Source organism: Corapipo altera, unplaced genomic scaffold (genome assembly GCF_003945725.1).
Source record: "Corapipo altera isolate COAL_440 unplaced genomic scaffold, ASM394572v1 23b, whole genome shotgun sequence".
Taxonomy (NCBI): Eukaryota; Metazoa; Chordata; class Aves; order Passeriformes; family Pipridae; genus Corapipo; species Corapipo altera.
The window spans coordinates 9,246,400-9,269,696 of NW_020884885.1; the positions used below are offsets into that span (position 1 = coordinate 9,246,400).

The 23,297-nt window shown below is 44.3% G+C and overlaps 1 protein-coding gene across 3 annotated transcripts in view; it reads right to left on the reverse strand.

Annotated features, from left to right (window-relative positions):
• Positions 1-2,867: 2,867 nt before the first annotated feature.
• AMBRA1 (autophagy and beclin 1 regulator 1) overlaps positions 2,868-23,297 on the reverse strand; it is a 131,080-nt gene continuing 110,650 nt past the window's right edge. For all 3 annotated transcript variants that reach the window (XM_027642050.1, XM_027642049.1, XM_027642048.1), the window contains 3 exons: positions 15,558-15,650; positions 13,759-13,952; positions 2,868-4,460 (listed from right to left, as the gene is read on the reverse strand). In XM_027642050.1, coding sequence (XP_027497851.1) covers positions 3,970-4,460; positions 13,759-13,952; positions 15,558-15,650 — 778 coding nt within the window. In that variant the 3' untranslated portion in view covers positions 2,868-3,969. The remainder of the gene's footprint in view (positions 4,461-13,758; positions 13,953-15,557; positions 15,651-23,297) is intronic.

Consider the following 23,297-nt stretch of genomic DNA (forward strand, 5'->3'; position numbering starts at 1 on the left):
GGAAATGAAGCAATAGACCAGCAAAGAAGTGAGGGAGAAAACTCAGGACTCATAGGGACAAGTACCACCACTTTGCTGTACCACCTTCGAGGGCTTCAGCAACCCTCTCTGGGATCCCAGGTCTCCCTCCAGGCAGTGCTCACCATCTGGCTGGGTCCCAGGCCCAGAGATGCCAGAGCATTCACCAGCTGCAAGCAGTGGCCATGCAGGTGAAGGATTCATACAGAAGTCCCCTTGCAGCATAGCAGCTCCAACCACTACCTCCTCCCATTGCCCCAGGTTTCTGGCACATTCTCTCTTCCTAGCTAACCTAAATAATATTGTATGTTCAGCTGCTCCCCTCCTCTTTCAGCTCATTAGGGCTTTTAGAGAACACTGGCTCCTACTGAACCCGACCAACCCACCATTAACCTCATTCCATGCCAAGAAAGGGCCATTACTTATGACTCCAATTCCCACCTCAAACAGCTTCCGTCTCCAGGAGGACTCTATCCCTCACCCTTGAGGTGTCTAAGTTTCTTTAACAGCCTCTTGTGAGGGACTTTATGAAAAGCCTTTTGAAAGCTAAATAAAATTCTCTGCATCATATTTCTCCTTTCCCTAGGATTTTGTTAGCACATTTAAAGGCTCCTGACAGGCTATGGCTGAGAAAAGCTTTCGGTTTTTAAGATTATTTCCTGCTCCTACGCAGTAAAGCTCTCATTTTGCCTCCTAAATTGGGCCAGCAACTATGCACAGCTCTGATTTGGTTTCCTCAAGCAGCTCTCGTTGAATTTCCATGTTGCTTCTGGCACAGCATTTGCTTCAGCACTGCGTTGTCACACTGCACTGAACAGGTAAGCTGCAAGGCTTAGGGAAGGAGCCTTGAGCTTTTGCTGCACTGTCCTGGGCGTGGTCAATCCCACCACCTCCTGTTCTGCACAGGGCTCCAGGCCTCAAGTCATCATGCAGATTCAGGGGTGTTGCTCAAGGCTACAGTCAGATCAGCCCTGACTGAAACAACAGAGGAAGACTGCTGGGCTGGAGCAGGGTAGTCCTGCAGAGAGAGATTTTTGTTCCACAAGAAGCACGGAAGGCATAAGAAATAAATTGCATTAGGGGTGGGGTGTGTGTGTGAGCCCATTGCATAAGTGGGCTCAAGTTTCTCTCCTTTCTAGCACTCTTCCCACCCATCCACCTCCCTCCGTTAGGTCTCAGGCAGGGACAAACTGAGCTCAGCAGATTCTAGGCCTGAAACTCAAAAGAAAAGCAGTGCTCTCTCTATGTAGAAGCCTACCACCTCTGAGAGCAGCTTATTGGTTGTGTAGCCACAGCAGATCATCAACAAATCATGTCCAAGGCAGTACCTGAAGATTAAGCCTTCCCGCACCCACCCTGCCCGCTGCTCCTGCTTAAGGCCTGTAGGAACACAGGCTGCAGCTGTTACCAGCCTTTGGCCCAGAGCTACAGAGTGAGTTAGGAGAAATCACAAAGCTGCCTGCTCTCATAAGGAAGTCTTTCCTGTAAGTCTTAAATAGAAAACTGCTTTGGAGCTTCAGAGATGTCCTGAGTCAATGCAAAGACAGCAACTGCGGTTTGCTCCTGCTCCCACTAGAGCTCACTGCCTGTTCTGCCACTGTCTCCAATGGGGGCAGGTCTGCACCAAGGAGAAGTCCTCAGCAGAGCAGGTTTCAGGCCTCTGCACAGCAGCACAGCCAGAGTGTCCAGCAACGGTGCACATAAGGCCTTTGAAAGTCTGCCAACACAGACTGAGACAGCCCTAAAGACATTCCTCCAACCGAGATGGAAATTTTTCTGTAGGTAGTTTGGCTCTGGTTCTGGAAATGGACATCTATGAATGCTCTGCAACCCATCCACCAAGAATGGGCCTCAAGACTCTTACAGGAATCATGCAGGGAGAGGGAAGAAGAGACGTCAGGCTGAGCTGAAGCACTTTTTTTTCCAGGGTCTGTTGTAGTTTGCTTTTAAGCAGAGCAGTAAACAGCTCTGTCTAGACTCGCACTGCCCTGTCTGCCCAAGTTCTCAGCTGAGACGTAGCTCTTCTGGCTCCCAACTGCCAGCACATCTTCAGGCCACTCCACACTAAGGCAATATAGGGATGCATGAAACCTTCCTTGCCACAAGGGAATTCCATTTTTCAGGCTGCTCCCCTGTCAGATCAGGGATGTGGTTGGCTCAGGGCAGGTTTTAGAGCCTCATTAACACTCTGCAATGAGGCCTGGCAGCAGCTGATTTGATTTAAGGTTCATTTCCAGGCTGTGATTTAAGAGAAGATTTGCTTAATGTTCTCTAACAGACTCTTCTGACTGGGAGCTTGAGTGCTGCCTAACGATAGCCTTATTTATTATAATGTCTTAGCAGCACAGAATCTAGAGGAGCTGGGCAGGAGCACAGCAGCTGCTGGCAGGTGCTCAGACAGCAGTGGAAACATCTCTCACCGGAGAGTGGTAACAGTGGGGTGTGCATTCCTTTAACCAGAACAGTCAGATACTGCATCCCTTTTCTGCTTCAAGAAGTTAGCAAGACAGACCACTCTCTGCTTGCCCAAGGTAGTGCTGCATCTGTACATACCTTTTTAAGCTGGATAGGTGAAACACTCCTTTCTCCCTGCTTGAACCATGGGCATTGGAGAGGTGCCTACTCATCTCCAAACTAGTCAAAAGGTGATTCACAAGCAAGACTCCCAAATGCTCCTCCTTGTTTCCCAGTTTTGGCTTTCAACTCACAGGCTGAGTCTGCTTTCCTCTTGGGAAATGGTGATCATCATCTGACATTTGTAAGGTAGCTTGAGCTTCTGAGCTGGATGTATCTATCCCCAAGGCCAAACACAGAGACAACCATCACACAAATGAAGACAGGAGGTCAAGCAAGGGTTTGTCATATTTTAATGACATTGATCTTTGGTGTTTCCCTCGTTAGCACTCACACTCTCCCTGTCCTTCCTCCACAAGCCTGCTAGGGATGGAGAGTTACAAACGAAAAGGAAAATCACATTTGAGACTAAAAACAAAATATCAGAGCCTTGACTTCTCCACTAGAAACTACATGTACAAGGTCAAGATTTCACATGCAACACCTTACATCACAGACCAATACCTCACACCCTGGCCTGGAGCTGAAAGACAATTCCTGCACCGTTCTGGGCAGGTTCAGCTCAGTCCTGGCACTATGAAACCACTGGGGTGGCTCATTCATGTTAATATTGGCACAGCTTAGAACATCCTTGTGTGAACTGCATCCTGACTAGAGAGCAGTAGCCCCTGTCCCTCTACCCATCTATACAGCAGCTCTACTTAGGTTCCTGCCAAGTACTAAACTAGCTCTCTAAAAAGGAAAGGTCCCCACCTGTGAGCATATCATGAGCCATGCATGTTTTGGCAAAGCCCAGTTCTTCTCAGAAAAGACCACAGCATAGGCAGGACTGGTCTCAGAACACCACACCCTGGGGGGGAGCAGTGCTGTGCTATGGAGAGGGACTGTGGCCTGGAAGACTCTTCCACTCCAGCAGCAGAGCTGGAGCATCACACCTGGGTTTGCCCAGTACTGCCTGTCTCCAGAAGGATGCTGCAGGCCTCTTTCCCTTTCTCACGCTACTGATCAGTTCCCTGGGCATAAAAGGGCTGGAAACAGGAAAGGAAAGAGGCTTTACAAAGGATGACACACCAAACTGGAGGGTTAGGGCTGAACTCAGAGGATGCCATGGGGCTTCAAAATTCGCATGATGTGCAGACAGTGTGGTTTGTATTCCTGTTAACTCTTCAGCAGTGGGAATGTTAGAAGTATGCTTTTTTGCCCATGGCTTCCCTTGTAATTCTTATCCCTTTCCCCCCCACCGAGGATAGAGAAGCCCTCTGAACCACCAGCATCCTGTCAGAGCCACATGTCCCTAGTCTTCCAACTCCTGGCCAGCTGTGAGGTACAGGTCTCTGCTGAGCAGTACAAGGGTAGCACCAACACACAATTTAATCTCTACCTGTTCCGCGACTCCCCACTGGTGCTGTCATTACTATAGAAGTTGGTACTGTCAGGAAGATGGTTATTATTAGTTAGGTCACTGTATTCAATTGGTCCCTCGGTGTCCATGGAGGACTGGGCCTGCTCTGGCAGGTCCAGATCACCAGCGCTTTGTCCTTCACTCGCGCTAGGGGCTGTCCGCGGGCTCAGGCCGTGCTCTGGCAGCTGCACAGACTCTGACAGGATCCGTCCCTCCAGCTCTGTGTCCAGCTGCTGTGAGGTGGACTGCTGTGCTGATGTGCCCTCAGCTCCAGTGGACTCGGCACCAGTCTGAGAGCTGCGGTGGATCCGGTGGCTCACAATGATGTTGTTGCCAAAGCCGCCCATGGATGCCATGGTGGTACTCTGCTCCCGCTGAACCACGGCAGTCATGCCACCTTCTGCCATCAGCCTTTGAATCCTACTCAGGGCATCCTCCCCACTGGCTCCATATTCTGGACCTTCCCCTGCAAAAGAAAGCAGAAGCAACTCTGGTGCACAAGGCAAAGTACAACACAAAGAGAAAGCACGCTGGGTAGATGCATCATCCAGTGTGCATGATCAGATAGAAGACGCGTTTTATTCCAGAGGGAACCCAACATTTTACTTCCATAACTTTTGGTTAAGTGCCAAACAAAGGCACCGAATTCTGACAAGAAAATCTCAGCCACTCCCACAGGTATTCCTTACAGACTTGCCCATCCAAACCTTGGAGAAGCAGCTCTTATCTAGCTGTAAAGGTGGGGGAAAAAAGTGTAGTCAAAGAGGCAGGATGTTTTATCACAGCTTCAGAGACAATCCTGCCAGTTCCATGGGGACAGGAAGAAAAACCTCAGTTTGCACTACAATAAACCAAACATTTCACCATGGTGTTAAAGAAATCTGTGGCCTTTTGCTACTTCACTTGTTTGAGAAAAGCCCAGGCAGATGACACGATGGCCATGTCCCCAATGTCAGTCAGGGAAGACATAAGCAGCGGCCAAGAGCAGACAGCAACTAGAGAACACAGTCTGTGCTTTCACATCATCTATGACGAAGGAAAGATCAAGTGTGTATGCTCCTGCTCCCCTGACTGGCATCTTTTGAGGAATGCAAAAAACATCTCAAGACCTACAGTCTTTGTCTGCTCTATTTCTGAGACTTCCCTTCATAGTCAGGCTCTATTGAGCTCTGAGAGAACCATTGTCAGATACCTTTGTTGCTCAAGATTACCTTTGAAGAACAAAATCTCACAAAAAAATAGTCCACATAGGAGACTGAATCCCCATGACAGGGAAGTTTGTCCCACTTCTGTTTCCCAACATCCTTCTTTTGCTATAAACCCTACCCAGAGCATTTGGGGAACAGTCTGTAATCATAAACTGCTAGAAACATTCCACAGTAGGATTCTGCTGATTCTTATTAAAGAAATAAATCTCAGTCCCACCTCCATAAAGCTATCAGAGTGCTGATTAGAAGAGAAAGCCATGAGCTCTCTTGCACCAAGGAAATGAACACAAATGTCAACAAGGCTAGATGCAGAGAGGGGTTAAAACACAATAAAAGCCAAAACGCCACACTGACTAGAAAAAGAAAAATACTTGGGGCTGTGGAGTTTAATATCTTTATCGATGATTTGGATGAGGGGATCAAGTGCACCCTCAGTAAATTCACAGACGATACTAAGTTGCATGGGAGTGTGGATCTGCTGGAGGGCAGGAAGGCTCTACAGAGGGATCTGGATAGACTGGATTGATGGGCTGAGGCCAATGATATGAGGTTATACAAGGCCATGTGCCGAGTCCTGCATTTGGATCACAACAACCCCAGGCAGTGCTACGGGCTGGGAGAAGAGTGGCTGGAAAGCTGCCCAGTGGAAAAGGACCTGGGGGTGTTGGTCAACAGCAGCTGAACATGGGCCAGAAGTGTGCCCAGGTAGCCAAGAAGGCCAATGGCATCCTGGCTTGTGTCAGAAATAGTGTGCCAGCAGGGCCAGGGCAGTGATTGTGCCTCTGTACTCAGTACTGGTGAGGTTGCACCTGGAATCTTGTGTTCAGTTTTGGGCTCCTCACTACAAGAAGGACATTGAGGTGCTGGAGCATGTCCAGAGAAGGACAATGGAGCTGGTGAAGGGTCTGGAGCACAAGTCTTACAAGGAGCAGCTGAGGGAGCTGGCGGTGTTTATCCAGGAGAAAAGGAGGCCGACACTCTCTACAACTACCTGAAAGGAGGTTGTAGTCAGTGGGGGTTGGCCTCTTCTACCAGGCAACTAGCAACAGGACAAGAGGAAACAGCCTCAAAGTGTGCCAGAGGAGGTTCAGGTTGGATATCAGGAAGAATTTTTTCACTGAAAGGGTGGTTAAGCATTGGAACTGGTCAGGGAAGTGGTGGAGTCACCATCTCTGGAACTGTTCAAGAAATGACTGGACGTGGCACTTAGTGCTATGATTTAGTTACATGACTAAAGGTTGAAATCGATCTTACAGGTCTTTTCCAACCTAAATGATTCTATGATCAGTCATCCAATATGAGAGCTAGGGTATTCAGCACAGTTCTACACCACGCCACTGTAGAGACGTTGTGCAATCAGTCAGTGATGGCTTATTCCCTTTCCTCATGGGCTTAGCAGAACTTGCATCAAGAAACACCAGCTTCCCCCATCACAGGATACAGTTTATTTCATCCTCAAATAAGTCTGCTGACGTACTCTGCTGTTGTACAAATATTATGGACATTAAAGGCAAATTTAATCCTCACTAATAGAACACATCCCTTTTTGCTAGGAAGGTAGTAAACCTGTACACAGGTTTACACCTGTAACCACGTGAGAATCTGTAGCAGAGCCTTAGAGGAGTGAGCAAGAATACCCCCTGGATGGAGCCTGACCCACAACTCTGGCAGAGAAATCCTGTTCAGCATGTGGCTGATGAACTAGGATGTGGTTGATCCATGAACTAGGAACTTGGCTGACCAGTACGAAGACTGAGGACAGAGGCAGCTATTAGACTGGAAACTTCAGTGTGAAAAACATGCATGCCAGGGGATACTGAAGCAGAACTAACTGGAAGGTTTGAGAAGCATGGTTTTGGATTTAGTCATCACTTCCTTCTGAGGGTCTGAGGGCATAGTTGAAAGCACTTTATTACCAGCCGAGTGGCCAGGCTGGAAAGGAAGCTTAAGAAAGCCAAAATTTGCAACCTGGCCTAGAGACATGCCAGCCAGTCCTATCTACTACACAAGTCCTGAAACAGCAGGTACTGTGCTCTTAACAAATCACTTACTATAAACTAGACCAATACAGGAGCATTGGAACAGTAAATCAGAAGAGATTCCCAGTCAGCCAATGCTCCTCAGCATTATAAACATGTGCTTCACCAGAGCAGCCCATCCAGGCAGTGCACACCACAGCAGCTCTTCCTTTTCCCTGCCCCTGAATTACCATATGCCATGGCTGAATTTCTAATTGAGGCTGGTGCTTCTTCAGAAAACAGGCAAGGGCTGATGTCACAGCAGAAATCAGTGAATCAGCAAGTCATGAGCCTTCAGCTCACAAACACAGTGACACAGCAATGTTGGAAATTCCAGAAAGACAGCCCATCAAGGGCCAGAAGTGAGCCTCTCCATTCGAACAGCCAAAAAGCACGTCTGCTTTGGGATTATCCTCCCCTTTCCCTCTCTGAAATTTCGACAATGGCTTTGGCTGACTAGTTCAGAGCAAAGCTTCCTGCACAATTTGCCTTGAGCTGAGCTACAGCACAGATCACACACAGCCGGTTCCTACTGCCTGGTGACTCCCACACACATTCTTTCACCAGGCTGCCAATGCAGACTACATTAGTACTCAGCTCAAGTGAAATAAGCTGACTTCCATTTGCTAAAGGTTCAGGGTGTGCACACAGGCACTTACCCAAAACAGCAGAAATGCTGTAAACCCCGTATCGCGGATTGCTATAAGTTTCAACTTGCTGCAGCGGCCTGCTGAACATTCCCTGTACTTCCAGCTGAACAAGACTAGGACAGAAGGAAACCCCATACTTGTGACACTCCAAAGAGTTTAGGCACATCCAGAGCATGAACTCAAACCAGTGCGGGAGAAGGACAAGTGACAGCACATCTAACTCTCCATATGGACAAGGCAATTTCTCTTCTCTCATTTTATGTTCAAAACTATGTTCTGGTGTCCCAGACTATGTAAAATCTTTTATCTCAGGCTCTCATTCTTCTAAGCCCACCTTCTAGGGTCAGAAAAACAGAGGAACCTCAGAGCACTACAGACAAAATCTAGAAAACTGAACTAACCATCTACAGTTTGTGAAACCAGGCTACAGTGTGTGAAATACCACTGTAAGCACAACACCTGCAGAATAACAATTCATCCTCCACACAGGCTGTCCCTGTAGCAAAATCCATCACAGAGCAAGAAGTAATCTTGGACACAGTGTCAACCTTTTTCTGCATAAGGTGTAAGTTCTGTACCTGACAGGACATCACCACCCATGGTTTCCTTCTTCAACACAAGTAAGTATCAGTGTTGTGTCCACAGTGCTGTGCTCCTACGAACATTTTCTACTGTAATCGAAGTGACCTTTCCAGACGTCCAAAATCCTATCTATTCCAAACACAGAACAAAACATTACTCTTGAGAAAACAAATATCCCAAAGACTAGGGAATTTCTGTCAAGGTAGCTGACTGGCTCAAACATTTAACAAAATATTCTCTTAGCTAATGCATCTGTTTTTAGAAGTCCTCTGCCACACTACTCCAGAAGACTACAAAGGCAAAATATCTGGCAAACGATCGATGGAGCTGGGCAAAAGGCAGGAGTATTTCCACTTTTAAGTGAAGTGGTCTCTGAAGTACTAACAGGGAGTACAATGTGTTTATCTCTGGGTATGGATGTGGCACACACCTGATAAAAAGCAAAGTCCACAGAAGCAAGGGTGAGATCAGGATCCCTTGTGGCTGTGCAACATACTAACACAGCTTCTGAATTTTTTCCCCCATTTTCAACTGTCCTCTTTCTAAAAACAGCAGTAGTTAGCAGTCATGTTTGCAAACAAAGCTTCAAAACTAACAGTAAGCACTGCAGAGATATCTAAATCTTCAGAGAAAATGAAATAATAGCTCTGAGGTGTGAGCTGACCCACTAATTCAGATGCTCAAAGATAAAAATATCAGCATTTTTAAATTCACTCCTTGCATAAGAACAGAAAGGGGAGGGACATGGCACAGCATAACCAACTACGAATAATCACGTCTCCTTTAATGCCACAAGAAATACTACCAGTTACTTTTCTGCCCAACCAAGCCCAGAAGCATGTTCACACTTCCTTTCTGAGGTAGTTAATCCAAACAACTCCACAGAACTCAGAAAAAACACAACTGGTTTGACTTGTAACAAATTTCTCAGCAATAGCTCACCTTGGCGATTCATATGAGTGAAACTTTTGTAATGAGAGTTTAAAAGTAGTCCACATAATTTAATCCCAAGAGAGCCAAGTACTTCGAGTAGATCACACTGTAAAGGCTTGCATAGTACATGCTTTTAGAACCTGATTCTATTTTTTAGGTACTGCTTTTCAGAGGATTTTAGAGAGAAATCAAAATTTGCACTTTTACAGGACATGACGCACATTTTACAGATGGACAGGCAGATGAAAGGCTAAGGAATCTACCCACGTTTCTACTTGGAGAACATGAGGCAGATCTGGAAGCTGATCTCTGGTGTCCTGGTTCCCATTTCCATATCGATTGTACGGAAGTCACATTACATCTGACAACAGCATTGCAAGAACGTGTTCAGCTAACATAAACCAACACGTTTCTTGTTAGCATTCACGAGGCTCGGCTAGGGACAGAGTAGTCCCGCCCAAGCAGTCCCTTGACACATGTTCCTAATGTCTCAGATTAAAAAAGTTACACCACATGCAGGCACACTGACTGCTTCTAAGTGCTCCTTAGGCATCCTCAGGATGCTTTGCTTATATCAGGGAAGTTTCACTTGCACATGCTGTCTTTTCACTACCAATAGTTTGAACAGATTGAATTCTACAAACCAAAGCCTTCAGTTTACAACTCTCCTCCCGCTCAAAAGTATCTCCTGCAACCTCTGAAAACAGCTAGACACAATGGAAATTTGTATTGGCTGGTGATTAACCCTTCAATCAAACAGGTTAAAAACTGTATATGGCATGACAGTAGTTAACATGTTGCTCCCCTAAAGACAGGCAAAGTAGCAATAGACCGATAGCAAGTATTCTGATGGCTACAATGTGCACAACAAGCACTGAGTTACCTATCTGAATTTTAAGTGACAAAGACAATGCAGATGACAGGAAATGAGATTACAATTGCCTTTCTATTATTTTATTACTTTTTTATTTTTTTTGCATGTGGATTTTTTTTTTCTTTAAGAACTGGATTATCTGAAGGATGTATTGATATACTGTCAACAGCCAGGCACAGCACGGATGCACTGTCATCAAGTGTCACGGAGCTCTGCAAAGGTCCCTTTCCTTCAGCCTGCAGCACCTTTTGCAAAACTGCAGTCACTGACAGTTCCTGCCACTTGTGCCATACTCCACAGATCCAGCAGTCTGAACAAGTGACAGCCATGGCCTGACCCAGTCTGGACTGGGAATTACAATTTCTAAAGGCTAAAGCTTTGGGGCCACATCAAGAATTTTTGTTGTTTTTTAAGCAAGATTCAATTTGCAAGTTGGATACAGATCCCACTCCCATCATGCCTCTATTTGCAAGGGAAAGTACAGTATAACTCCCAACGGATTGTTTCTAATTAAAAGTGCCTCAAAGTTACAACTCTATCAGTATTTCCACTATGTCTGTCAGCTTATAAGAAAATAGGAGACAGTTGAAACACTGTTTTAAGCATATCTTGGTACCTCTCCTAGCTTTCTCTCAACTCCAACTACCTCTAGTTTATATGTGGAGCAGAGTTCACAAGCCAACTACTGCAAAACAGAAAGATACAGATATTTAAGGGATTCACTTCTAATAAAGTCATCACATACTCATTCCTCATACCTCTAAAGGCGGTAGAAAGATAATCAGAGCAGCAAAGTCCCCGCAGAGCTTTGCATGAGAAAAGGAAACTATTTATACCCGCACAGAGCTTAATTAGATTCCTGATGCAATTCTGCATACTTTTTTTTTTTTAATACGATAAGCACATATGTACAAGAAATGCCCTGAGCCAGAATTCCCCACAACTGTGCAACTGACAGGACATAGGAAAGGAAACCATTCTCAGGGTAGCACTAGGTTTTCTTTTTTCTTTTTTTTTTTTTTTAACATACAAGGTTTTTTTTTTTGTTTTGTTGGTTTAGGGGTTTTTTTCCCCTCATGACGAGGTGATAACTAAACCACTTTCCTTTACAGTACTCAGAATCACACTTGACTTATCCATTCTACTGCTGATAATACTGCTAAGCCTTTATGTAGTGATTTACATCTTCAAAGTCCCATACAAAACACTAATTAATCTTCACAGGCCCCTGGTGTACTGTACTATGGGAAGATTTATTCCCATTTGGTAGACAGTTAATAATTTGCCCTACCCTAGTGGTAGCATTTCTTCCTTATTTTTATTCCCCCCCTCTCCTCTTTTGGCCCCTGACACCTGGATCATGCCATTAGGAAACATGTTTTAATTTTCAACAGGCAGACAGTTATGGTAGATACAGTGGGCAAACTAGCCATCAGAAAAGCATCATGGCATCTAATCTTCCCTGCTGGAACACACTGGACGTGCATCACAAGAGTTCATGGTACCAGAAAAACAGCACCCTTACCATTACAAGCAGTGCAAAGAGGTTCAAGCACAATGTGAAGCACAAAGACTCAGATGAACCAGACCACTGCTGCCACAAGTACCTGGCTAATTGCTTCAGGTGTTGGTAGCAGCAGCTGAAAATTTGTCTTTCTGCTTCATGATGGGTCCTTTTACTATTCTTCTATTATGGATTACAGTTGGGTTTTTTTGATCCTACATACTCCTGATTGTTAATGTCTTCACAGCTCCCTGTTTCAAGTTGGTCTTGAGCCCTTACACAGGAATTTCCACTGAGGATGCAAATGGCACAGGAACTGATCAACCATAGGGTAAAATCTCTCAACTCATCTCCAGTGCATGTGTTTAAACTGGAATAACTCCTTTGTTCTTAAGGTCCTTATACAGCTGACAGGAGTGTGACAGGCCCACTTGCAAGGGGACATGCAGTAAGTCAATGCCTGAGACAGAAATCATACCTAATGGAGAACTCACCAACCTTCTTCCAAGCAAGAAAGGGAGAAAAAAAGAAGTATTCTATCCTAGGCTTGTTATCTACACTCCTTTTCTTCCAAATGCTTCATATTTTGCTTCTTTGTAGAGATACCCCACCCAAGGCACTGGTAAAGGACAATCCTTTCCCCAGCTCATTAACAGTCTAGTTATAATCCATGATCTAGATCTGAAAATTGAAAGGTTAATTAGAAAGAACAAGTTAATGAAACCTTCAGACGATTGCAGAACAGCATCAGAAAAAAGCAACGCTGGAGAATTCCCCTAGTTTAACAGAGCAGAGAAAGACCCCCAAAGTCTGCAGCAACAGCCACCATGGCCTCAGTGCAAGAAGGTCCCTCCCTGTTTTCAGTCTGTGGACCACATTCAGTGGAAGAGCCAGTTCCCATGAGATCAGCAGTTGTCCAGACAGCCTGTGTTCCAGACTTATTTACATGCCCTCAGTTGTACTAACTTTCCAGAGAGGTTAATCTCAGCTCTGCTGAGATAAGCAGACAGAAACCCCCCAGGCCAAGAATTTCCCACAACTTTGAACAGAAGAGTAGAGATCAGGGAAACACAAAGCCTTATCATACATGTTGGATACTGCACAGCAGTAACTGTAGAAGAATCACATACCAAAAGGTATCTTTCAGAGCGACAGAGAACAAACAAGCATAGAGGCACAAACAGGCATGTTGTGGGCTGCTGCCCAAAGCCAAGTGAGTTCATCATGAACCAACAACTTCAAAATTGTCTCCTCAATTTTCTCTTGCCTTTCATATGTATATACTGGCCAACTCCTCCCTAGCCAAGCCTTCAGAGTTGGATTCAAGTACCATGCTACAGTATTGAGACAAGAAGCCTGCACAAAATCAACATGTTTTCAGCAGACTAGTGACTTTATCACTATATAGGAACTGCACAGCTTCCAGCTTTTTACATGTTGGTAAGTTTTCCTGGACTGTGAACCACTAGAGACGGTTTTGAATAGCTGAGCTGGACACCCATCATGTACTTCTCAGATTAAACAGAATACTCACAGCTGCTTTGTGAGAAGCGATTTACAGTATTTTATTTTGTATCCAAATGCTGAGCTTGTGAAGGCTGCACACATTTTGCAGAAGTTGAAGAACCAAGCTAAACTCTAACACAGAGGCAGAAAGGATAATTCTCAACAGCTTGCAGCCTTACTGATGGTTAAGAGTTCAGGAGATGTGTGAGGAGTGATGGCAGTACAGTTGATTCTACAAAGACACAGTGATCTGAAGAAGAGTTCATTTTGCCTCCTCAAAGCAGGTGGAAAAGACAGCTTCTCTATTCATCTGGCCAGAGATTCACTCTCCTGATCATCTTGGCCTGGTTACAGGCAAATTAGGCTGGAGAAATATTTGCCGAAGGGATAAAAGGAGTGTCGAATGCATCGACAGCATGTGGAACCTATGTAGAAACTCCTAATTCACCAGGTAAGCTGTGTCAGATAAATCACTGATTGATCTCCTACCTTCCCCAGTCCCTGCAGAGGTGGATTCCTGCTCCTGTACCTCCCTCTCTGTCTGAGTCTCGGCATTCTGCAGCTGAGGCGCCAAGGTCTGGGTACCCTGCGAAGTCACAGAGGTGGGGGGATTTCGGGGTTGCAGGCCTATGGCATTCATCAGGCCCATGTCCCTGTCTGTTCTCCATGTGGCTCTGCTGGTTCTGAAAAGAGAGAAAAACAAATAAGACTAGGAACATTGGAGGCAACATGCCCCAGCAAGATTGAAACATCCACGTGAGGCTCTTCTTGCTTCCACTCCAACCAGGTTGCTAGCCACACACACCTGCTAGCCACTGTGCAGATGGGGATGGAGGGAATTGTGATCTGCACCTATTTACACACACAGACACGCCCCTCCAGTCTCAGCAGCTGGTCTCTTGAGTTTTAAGGCAACAGTCTTAGAGTCCACTCACCCTTCCACATAAGCAGTGTGTCTTACAGGCACAGAGATATTTCTCTACAGCATCATTAAGCCTGCAGAACACCTGTCTTGGGGTCACTGCACTGGGTAGGCAATGCAATGTGCAATGCAGAAGTACAAACTCATATAAAACCTCCTACACATTGGCAGGGCAGTTTCAACTCTCACAGACATAGCCTGTATCATTTCCCTCCTCTGGACTTCCTAGTTTGTCAGCATCACACATGAATGCACTCCAGCAGGCACTTCTGCTCATTCCAGTCAGACTAGAGAAACGCTCTGTTCTCAAAAGCAAACAACAGGAATCACCTCAAGGCTTATTAGCTTCTCAGAATCGAACAGTTGAAGTGTATGATGCTACAGCTGAAGCTTGACAATGCTGGACGCTCTTTTCAAAACTGACCTCTGCCTGAAAGTGCTGGGAATAGCAAAGAGATTCTAGGAAAGACTGCCTCATTCACAACTTTCAAAGCCATAAGGCTTTGAAAACTGTCACACTTTTCTACCTCTCTCTTTGAGTTAGTTCATTCTGGACCAGTATTTCTGCCTTCAAGCTGTCCATTATACAGGACTGATTATGTACTGTCAGAAATGTAAGCAGTGGCAATATCCACTCACACAGCAGAGTAAAGAATCTCTACTGTTTACTTGTCACCTCAATTGGATCAAGACTGTAGGACAGCACAGACATTGCCCTGTACACCAGCTCATAACTTCCTTGCGATCCTGGAGCTCACAATTCAGAAACACAACTATCACCCTCTTGCTGAGAACAGCTGGATTACAGAGAAGTACTTGCCACAAGAGCAAGAAGCAAGGGACTGCAGCATCGCCCTTGTGTTTAGAATAATTAACGTGTGCATCACTGGACAGACTGGATGAAACAGCCAATGGGACTGTCAGAGAATTTAGCTTTATTTTTAGAGTTTACTGCCAAGAAACAACTGTCCCATGACCAGAAATTAAAGGGATGAAAATCTGTTGCCAGGTCCACCCAACAGATTTGGCCTTATCTCTGTGAACTGCCCTGTTCTTCAGTTATCCTCCAAAGGCCATTTGCTTTGCATGGTGCTTTTGATGCATCAAGCCCCACGTGTTCTTCCCACAGCTTGCTCATGGATGTTACTGGGGCCATGAATGACACATGTTCTTTACTATCACTGGCACTTTTGGGCACTGAATGTCACTTGCTGGAAGAAGGCTAGGTGACCCGACCAGACAATGTCAAAGGGGGAGAAAACTGCATATTTAAAGCTGCCAGTGGTAAGGGAACAAAGAAGAAGTGGTCCTGTCAGATGTAACAAAAACAGCAGAAAGGGTCAGATCTAACATCCAGGAGACTTACCCGGGCCGCTCAGTGCTCCTGCTGCTGGAATGCGCAGCGAAGATGTTCTCATTCAGCTGGTCCCAGTGGTACTCAACTCCAGAGTTTAAGGCCCTTGAAACACCAAAGAAGGAAAAAACATTAGCGTGACAGAACACTATTCCAGCCAGCAGACATTACGTCCCCACAACAGGAATAACAGTGTTGATTCCTGCCCTACAGAAACTGCAGATCTAGCTCAGTTCACATTTTCATTAAAAGGGCTCATCACCATAAACCACCTTGCAAACATGGAGTAAAGTATGACCAGATTGCTCTGGAATATTCCATTCATCTCAATTCAATATTAACACCAAGACATAGCAACTAGAGCAGACAGATTTTCAGGAAATGAAGACATACAATTGTGTGTACACAATCAGGTTACTCTAACTCCAAGTGACTACACGAAGAATTGGAATAGAAAAGCCAATTCTCCCCGTGGTACCTGCAAGCACTTCCTGCACTAGGCAGCGCTCAGTAAGACACTGCTCTTATTCCACATTTAGGTTTTTTGCAAATGGTTCTCATTCTACTATAAATAAATCTCTGTACAGCCAGCTCAGTGACAGCCACTGTGAAGCAAGGACAGATGTATTTAAACAAGTTTCCACAAAAGAATTTGTACTGCATCAACAACATGTGTATTTGAAAAGTCCAAACTTGAATTTCACAGCTAATGGTGCTGTGTACCACCACATGGCTGCTGGACTGCAGACACCTGATGGTGCTGGGTGGAGAGTTAGCAGTGCTGTGCAGTGGTCACAAAAAGGCAGTGTGGGGGGGGAAAGTCCTGTGTAGACAGAAGGGAACTGTGTCTGAAGAGCTGGACTTCTATCACACTGCCAACTGCAGTCCCATAATCTGAAGGAAGGATGCAGGGCAAGTAGTTGGCAGCTCGTTATGGTTCAGGCACAAACATGACCATTTTATGTACATATGAAAGCTGTTGTCCCTGTAATGAGATGCCTCAGCAGAACTGGCAAGAACTCCAGCTTAGACAATGCCGCAGGTCAGACACACTGCAATGGGAAAAACAGTGTGTGCTGGAGGCCTAGGGTTAGGCTGTTGGGGTGACAGTACCCCAGCTCAGGACCCAGGGCAAGAGACTGAGAAAATTAGGTCAACAAAACCACTCACAGAGTCTACAGGAAGTCATTGCTTTTTTATTTTTTTTGTGCTGAGTTAGCCCTGTGCTACATTACATCCCATGAAAGCAGCTGCCAGAGAGCCGATTTCCAAAGGCTTCTGAGTTTATTGACAGATGGTAATTTGTCACTAAAACCGTGACAGTCCCTCTGACTGCTCCATCCCCTGCCTAACATATTGACTGAGGCTTAGCTGTCACACTTTGCTGTCCGCTAAGTAGCATGCTCCCTAGGCAAGCAAGACTTTCTGACCTCGTTGTCAAAATTTCCATTAAAACTCTAGTGTGCTTGATATCTGCAGCTATTACAGAACAGAGCTAAACTGACCCATGCTCTTCTCCCCCTTCTTCCACACTTCTTCCAGCTCACAAAGAACAGGCATGGTCCGTCCCCACAGCCACGTACGTGACTGGTATTTCTCGTCAAGGTACTATGTGTGCCCTACTTGTCTTCACCAGTTTGCCAGCTCCCGAGACAAGAAACCAGAAGACCACAAAGCTTTCTCTAGGCCAAAACGTGAGCTGGTAACACTGTGTATCCCCTCTTGCCCCAAACATCACGTTCCTGTACTACACAGAAAGCTCAACTCCTGCGCACAAACTTCTTTGAGTCAGATCGATTTCACTTCTACAAAAGCATCACGGTACCAAGCTGACATGCAGTGCACCAGATGAAAAACTCCCAACCATGCTCCTACCTATTCCAAAGAGGTTCACTACTCTACAGTCAGGATGTTGGACAGCAAAGTCCATTCTAGCTACATGCTGTCAATTTGCACATTCCCCTAGATGGTGAAATCAATAGCCATTCTGTTTAATACACGACTTTTCACATTAGTTTAAAATGCTGCCATTTATCAACTGAGTTTCACAGCTTTACTGCCAGAGAATCGAGGAATTTGCTTTCCTCCCCCCAGAAGAAGGATCTGTAGCAGCTGGTAACTGATTTGTAACTGCTCCTTCTGCTGACTCTGGGAACACTGATGAACAGGCTTAAGGTGAGGTCACTACACTTGGACATGATGGGAGTTCAACATCCTCAGCACCACTTTAATCTGGCTTTTTAGTTTGGTCTGAGTGTGTCTCCCTGCAGGGCAAAAGAAGTGGCTCAGAATAAACAGGCACTCCTTATTGCAGCAGTGAGCATCTTCACTGCTACCTTTCAGCAGCCTCTTCCTTTGGCCAGCTAAGCAACTTCCCCTTCTCAACTCTATCTCTTGCAAAAGACTTCAAGCAGTATGATCCTCAGCACCATATTTGTTCTCTTTGTCATACATCCGCACATCTCTGACCCGGGACTCACACTGGTCTCTCCACAGCCCAAAGATCAGAATCCCACTTCCCCCTTACTACGTTTTTCAGCCTTTGGATGATTGATTGAGCCTACAGAAGAGATGTTTCAGACTGCACAAAGGTACAGCGAGGAAAGGAAATATCTGAACTTACCAGAGGGCACTGGTTGGGCACTATCTTTTATATTAAGATCATAACAAAGATTCCATCAAATAAATACTGCTACTGTATGGGCTAAATGCCAGTTTTAACACCATACTTGCACTAGAAACTTGATCACATAATTGCACCTTAAACCAACTTAAGTACACAACGAGATGCATGTGACAAGCACAATTACCTTGGTTTAAATCAGATTTTCAGTCAAGCTTAAAGACTTCCTCTGGTTTAGCCACATCTATTTCAAATAGTGCAATCTCCCTTTTCAAAAAGCCTAAAGGTTTTTTAGCTCCCATTGCAAAATACTGCCTGAATTTCATAAATGAGCAAGCCTTTCACAGTATGTTTCCCAGGAGATTTGCAAATCGAGGCCTAACTATTCATTCCATAGAAGCTTACACTGGAGAGATGAATATTTTTCAGGTAATGTAAGCATTTAACTTTTGCTTCATCAAATTCTAGACATGGAAATGCTGGAAGCACTTTACATTTTTCAAGGCATAAGGTAGAAGCTCTGTGTAGCATGGAGCATGTTGCCAGTTGGATGTGGATGCAGGAAGGAGGACATTTGTTGCCCAGGGCTTTAGGGTGAAAAATTGCAATTCTCCACACTGTGTCAGTCATGGACAGTGAAGTCCACTTAGTCAAGTTCTTACTTTCTTCCCTTTTATGGCTGTCACTGAGCTCTCTAAGCCCTCCCTGGAAATTTCCATTAGCTTTGTTATATGCAGAGTTGCTCACAGCCTGGATTTCCCAGCAGGGACCTGTTCTGAGACGGACTTTTCCTTCACGCCTGTGTCCAGTTCACATTATTAACAAGCTTGGAGAGGATGAAGGGCACAGACTTGCAGGCTTTGCTGAAAGTCAAATAAGGATTCAGAGTGGAGCCTGTTAAGTACCAAGAGCCAACAACTTAGGCAGCATAGCCTCTCCCTCTGCATGAAGGTATTATCTACACAGCTCAGTTATGCCCCCGGGAAGAAACTAGGACCAAGCACTAGGAACTAATGACAAAATTACTAATAAATGACAAGAAAGCTCAAATACAATTTACTGCATTGGCTTAACCAGTATTTGAAAAGTAAGTCAACAAAGCACAGGTCAGCACAAACTGACTTGGACATCTGGGTAATCACCCAACTGGCATAGCCAAAACTGGGAGTTGAAAAGACAAGGGATTAGGACAAAAGTTCCCCAACTCCACCATAACAATACAGTTCAGGAGTATGGTGGCAAGACAAAACAACCCATGATTTGCAAGTAGCATATCCGTGTCCAGGAAGGCATAAATAGCACTTACTACCTTTTCACTTAAAACATCTCCAGTATTTAAGAAGGCAGCAGCAATGAGCAAATGCACTGCTCTCCTCTTCAAATCCTGCCACACGGAAAGGCCCAACAGCAGCCCACTTGTTGCTATTGTACTGAACTAAATTTTGATTAAGACATTGCTGCCTGCAATTCCATCTAAAAATATCATCACAACTTCATCACTGGAATGAAGATTGTGGCAAGCTCAACACAGAGAAGACTAGCTGCACAGTGATGACATGCAGTGCATCTGATTTTCATGCTGCCAAGTTCATTTTCTCCACAAAGGAAATTACTTCTTAAAGCTGACTTCTTGAATATACTGTCCATTCAAAATTACTAAATGCAAGCATACAAAACCAGATTAATTTAAAAAGGATTTGAATTTCCCAAATGTGCTTTCTTTCCTTTGTGTAAACTTGTCATTTTTAAACCATTCAAACTGTATCAAGGGAATAGACTGAGTTACAGAGAGCAAGGTGACACTATCCTAAGGAACAGGAATCTATTATCCTACTTTGGAAAGGAAGAAGCAGCACAAAGTATCTCATGCAATGCAATGCAATGCTGGCCAGATTCCAGATGCATCCTTGTCAGCAGCTCATTATCTTTTCTGCCAGCTTGTGATGATCAGCACAGCAAGCCCATCCCTGGCTCCCATGATTAGCTAGGCAACAGTATTGTCAGTACAAGGCGAAGTTTGGCCCTCCCAGCAGCTGCCTGGATAGGAAAACAATAATTTCTAACGCCCTACTTCATAAATATTTAGCTTTCTGTGCAGGCGATGAACCATGTGCAGAGACAAATCCAAGTGAAAATTGGCTGCAGTGCAAACTGTATGGAACCAGCAAACAGGGTTTCTGGAGTAGCTCTACTAGGCAGTAATTCCCTTTGACCAAGAAGAGGTGGCAGTTTCACTGGCACCAGCCTATTTCAGAGCATACCCTTGGAGTACAGCCCATGTATAACTAGTCAGTGGAAGAACACGAGATGGAGTATAGGAATTCAGAGAACACGAGATCTACAATTTATTATTAACAACCACACACATTTAAGTGACGTATGAAATTATCCTATTTGTTCAGATGAGTGGTGCATCTAGCAGCAGATGCATTTTTACTCCCTATACTGATATAGCCCATTAATTTTCCAGAATCCTGGAAGTCTTGCCTGCATGAAAACCAACAACCATGCGGAAACATATCCTGACACCTACTCGAATTGTCAAAGGTGCCGCAGAAGCAGGAGAGCAAGCAGCTTGGTGCAGCTGGTAGATGTATGCCTGCTTCAGGGAGGTTGGTAACTCAACTTTGCGAGGTGACTGGTCCTGTTCATTTGATTGTGCAGTCCTGCTTGCTAGGCTGAATACTGGGATTTTTGAAGATGCTGTATTCAAACTCACACCATTTATATGAGGTCAGTCTTACAAAGCTGGTGGCACCAGAAACTAATTCAGTAGCTCTTCCTGTCTCAACATCGTGAATATGCATGAGTTTGTCCTGCCCCAGAGTGGGCAACTAAAGCTGGATCCAATCCATGATCTTGTGACCAGTGGATAGGATTTAGATAGAATGCACACACCTAACAGCCATCCTGCCTGGGCAAAAGTGTGATATCTCAGATAAGGAGAGAGTTGTCAGTCAGCCAAGATGTTAGACACCTCAGAGAGAGAAGAGAAAGAGAATAGAGATTAACACAGTAGGAAGAACCCAAACAGAATAGTTTCTTCTGATCCACAGGGTCACTACGGTAAAAACCAAGTGACTTCTAGGAGTCAGCATTTGTAATCTACCTACAGATTGCATGTAGAACATGAGCTGACTCATAAAATGAGTTGAAATAGATGACACACCAACAGAAAGCACTAAGAGGAATTTGTCTTATATTCCATAGGAAAAGGTCTCAAATTAAGAATCAGTCTTCCAATACATTCAACAGGAGTGTCAAATGGAAACTGAGCACCAAGACAATGACAGGGCAGAAAGAGAAGAGTTTAATATGATAGTGTGGATGTTCGATTATCTTGGGACCCAAGCATAAATATTGAGGTTGAGAGCACTGCCCTTAATGGAATGCAGAGCTACACAGCAAAACCTGTGTTGAGAATAAGGACAAGCAAAGTCCCTCACAGACAGCCTTCTTTCTTCTACTGAAATACCACAACAGTTTTTTAAAGGAGGTTTTCCCAGAATATTCTTACTCTACTGTCATGCAAACACACTGTGTTTATATAGAGTGTGACATAGGAAGTTGTAACTTGCATCTGAGAGAACCTCCTTAGACTTGAATGTGACTCCAGGGCTACTGATGTTGTAAATAGACACCAGCTACTTTGACATTTAAAAGAGCTATATCCCAAGTTGGAGGGGGTATATTGCAGCTATAATTAAATGCAAAATATTTGAATTAATGCACTACTGAAAACAGATGGACAAAACACTGGCGCAAGGAAGACCCAGAGTTAAGTTTACTCCTACAATACCACTAAGATTTCCACTAAGATTTTTGTGTATCATAATACAGTGCACTACATAATAGGTGTAGCACTATTAAAAAAAAAAAAAAAAAAAGAGGCATGTTTATGAGAAAAAAACTCACACCACCCAGGCCAATTAGCGTGGAATAAACAAAGCAGAAGTAGACCAAATAAGAATTTCTTGAATTTCTACTGATTTTCTTTTCACTCAATCTTGCCCATATTCCATAGTATCCCTCACTATTTGGCTCCAACCACAACAAGCAGCAGGTACTATCTGGAAGGTAAATAACGGATTCCAGAACACAGAGCTTAAAGTTCTTTAAACAAGAACATTCAACTTGCTATTATCATAAACCAAGCTCTAAAGATGGATAACTTGTTTAAGTCCTCCAAAAACCTCAAGGCCTGTTAATTGCTTAAAGTGATTCCAGGCAGGTTGTACTCTAAATCAGCTTTGAACCCTCAGAATATCTTAAGCTGTTCATGATCTGTCAGCTCTTCCAAGGGCTTAGACAATTTTGGATGTTAGGAGTCTTTGGGTGAGCGCAAATTGCTTAAGTCTTCTAAGGCCTTAAACATTTTAAACTGCACAAGTATTGAGAGCCAAAGTCACTCTTAGTCATCTCTGAATTTTCATTAGCGTTTCAGCAGAAACTAACATTGACATTAATTCAAAGGCAATTTCAATCTAGGCTTGTTTTGTAGATCTTATACCAACAAACAAACCCAGGAAAATGCATTTAGAATGGGAGAAATTACCTTAAAAATAAATGTTTAAAATTAGTAAGCATAGCAAACACTTATTTTTAATAGAACATTGGTATGTGCGCACATAAAGTTGCCAAGCTCCAGAACCAAGATTTTAGTTTGGTCTAATCTCACTGAGATCCACAGGGAAAGCCAAGTTTTATATTTTTAATCTTCAGTAGCTTTGAAATCAGCCAACTAAAAAGTATTCTACGTAGCACACATGGGAAACCTGCTCCAAAGAAAAGGAAAAAAAAAAGAAAAAAAAATCATCAAGAAATCCAAATCCACAATTATTACTTCAATTACTCACAGTTTGTAGACATTAAGAACATTTACAGAACCAGGGCATTTGAAGACTTAAAAAAGGGAAAGAAAACAAAGAAAAAAATGGTTGTTTTATTTGCTAGCTGGATTCACTGGAGTCCTGCTGGAAAAAAATAGACATAAGGGACAACAAATAAAACTCCCTAAATAATACAGATCAAAGACCGGAAAATTAAAGAAAATCTTACTGGAAAGCCAAGGAAGTAAATAAGGGAACAAGGAAGGTCTAGTACAGACCCGAGGAGAAAAGAAAGGTTAT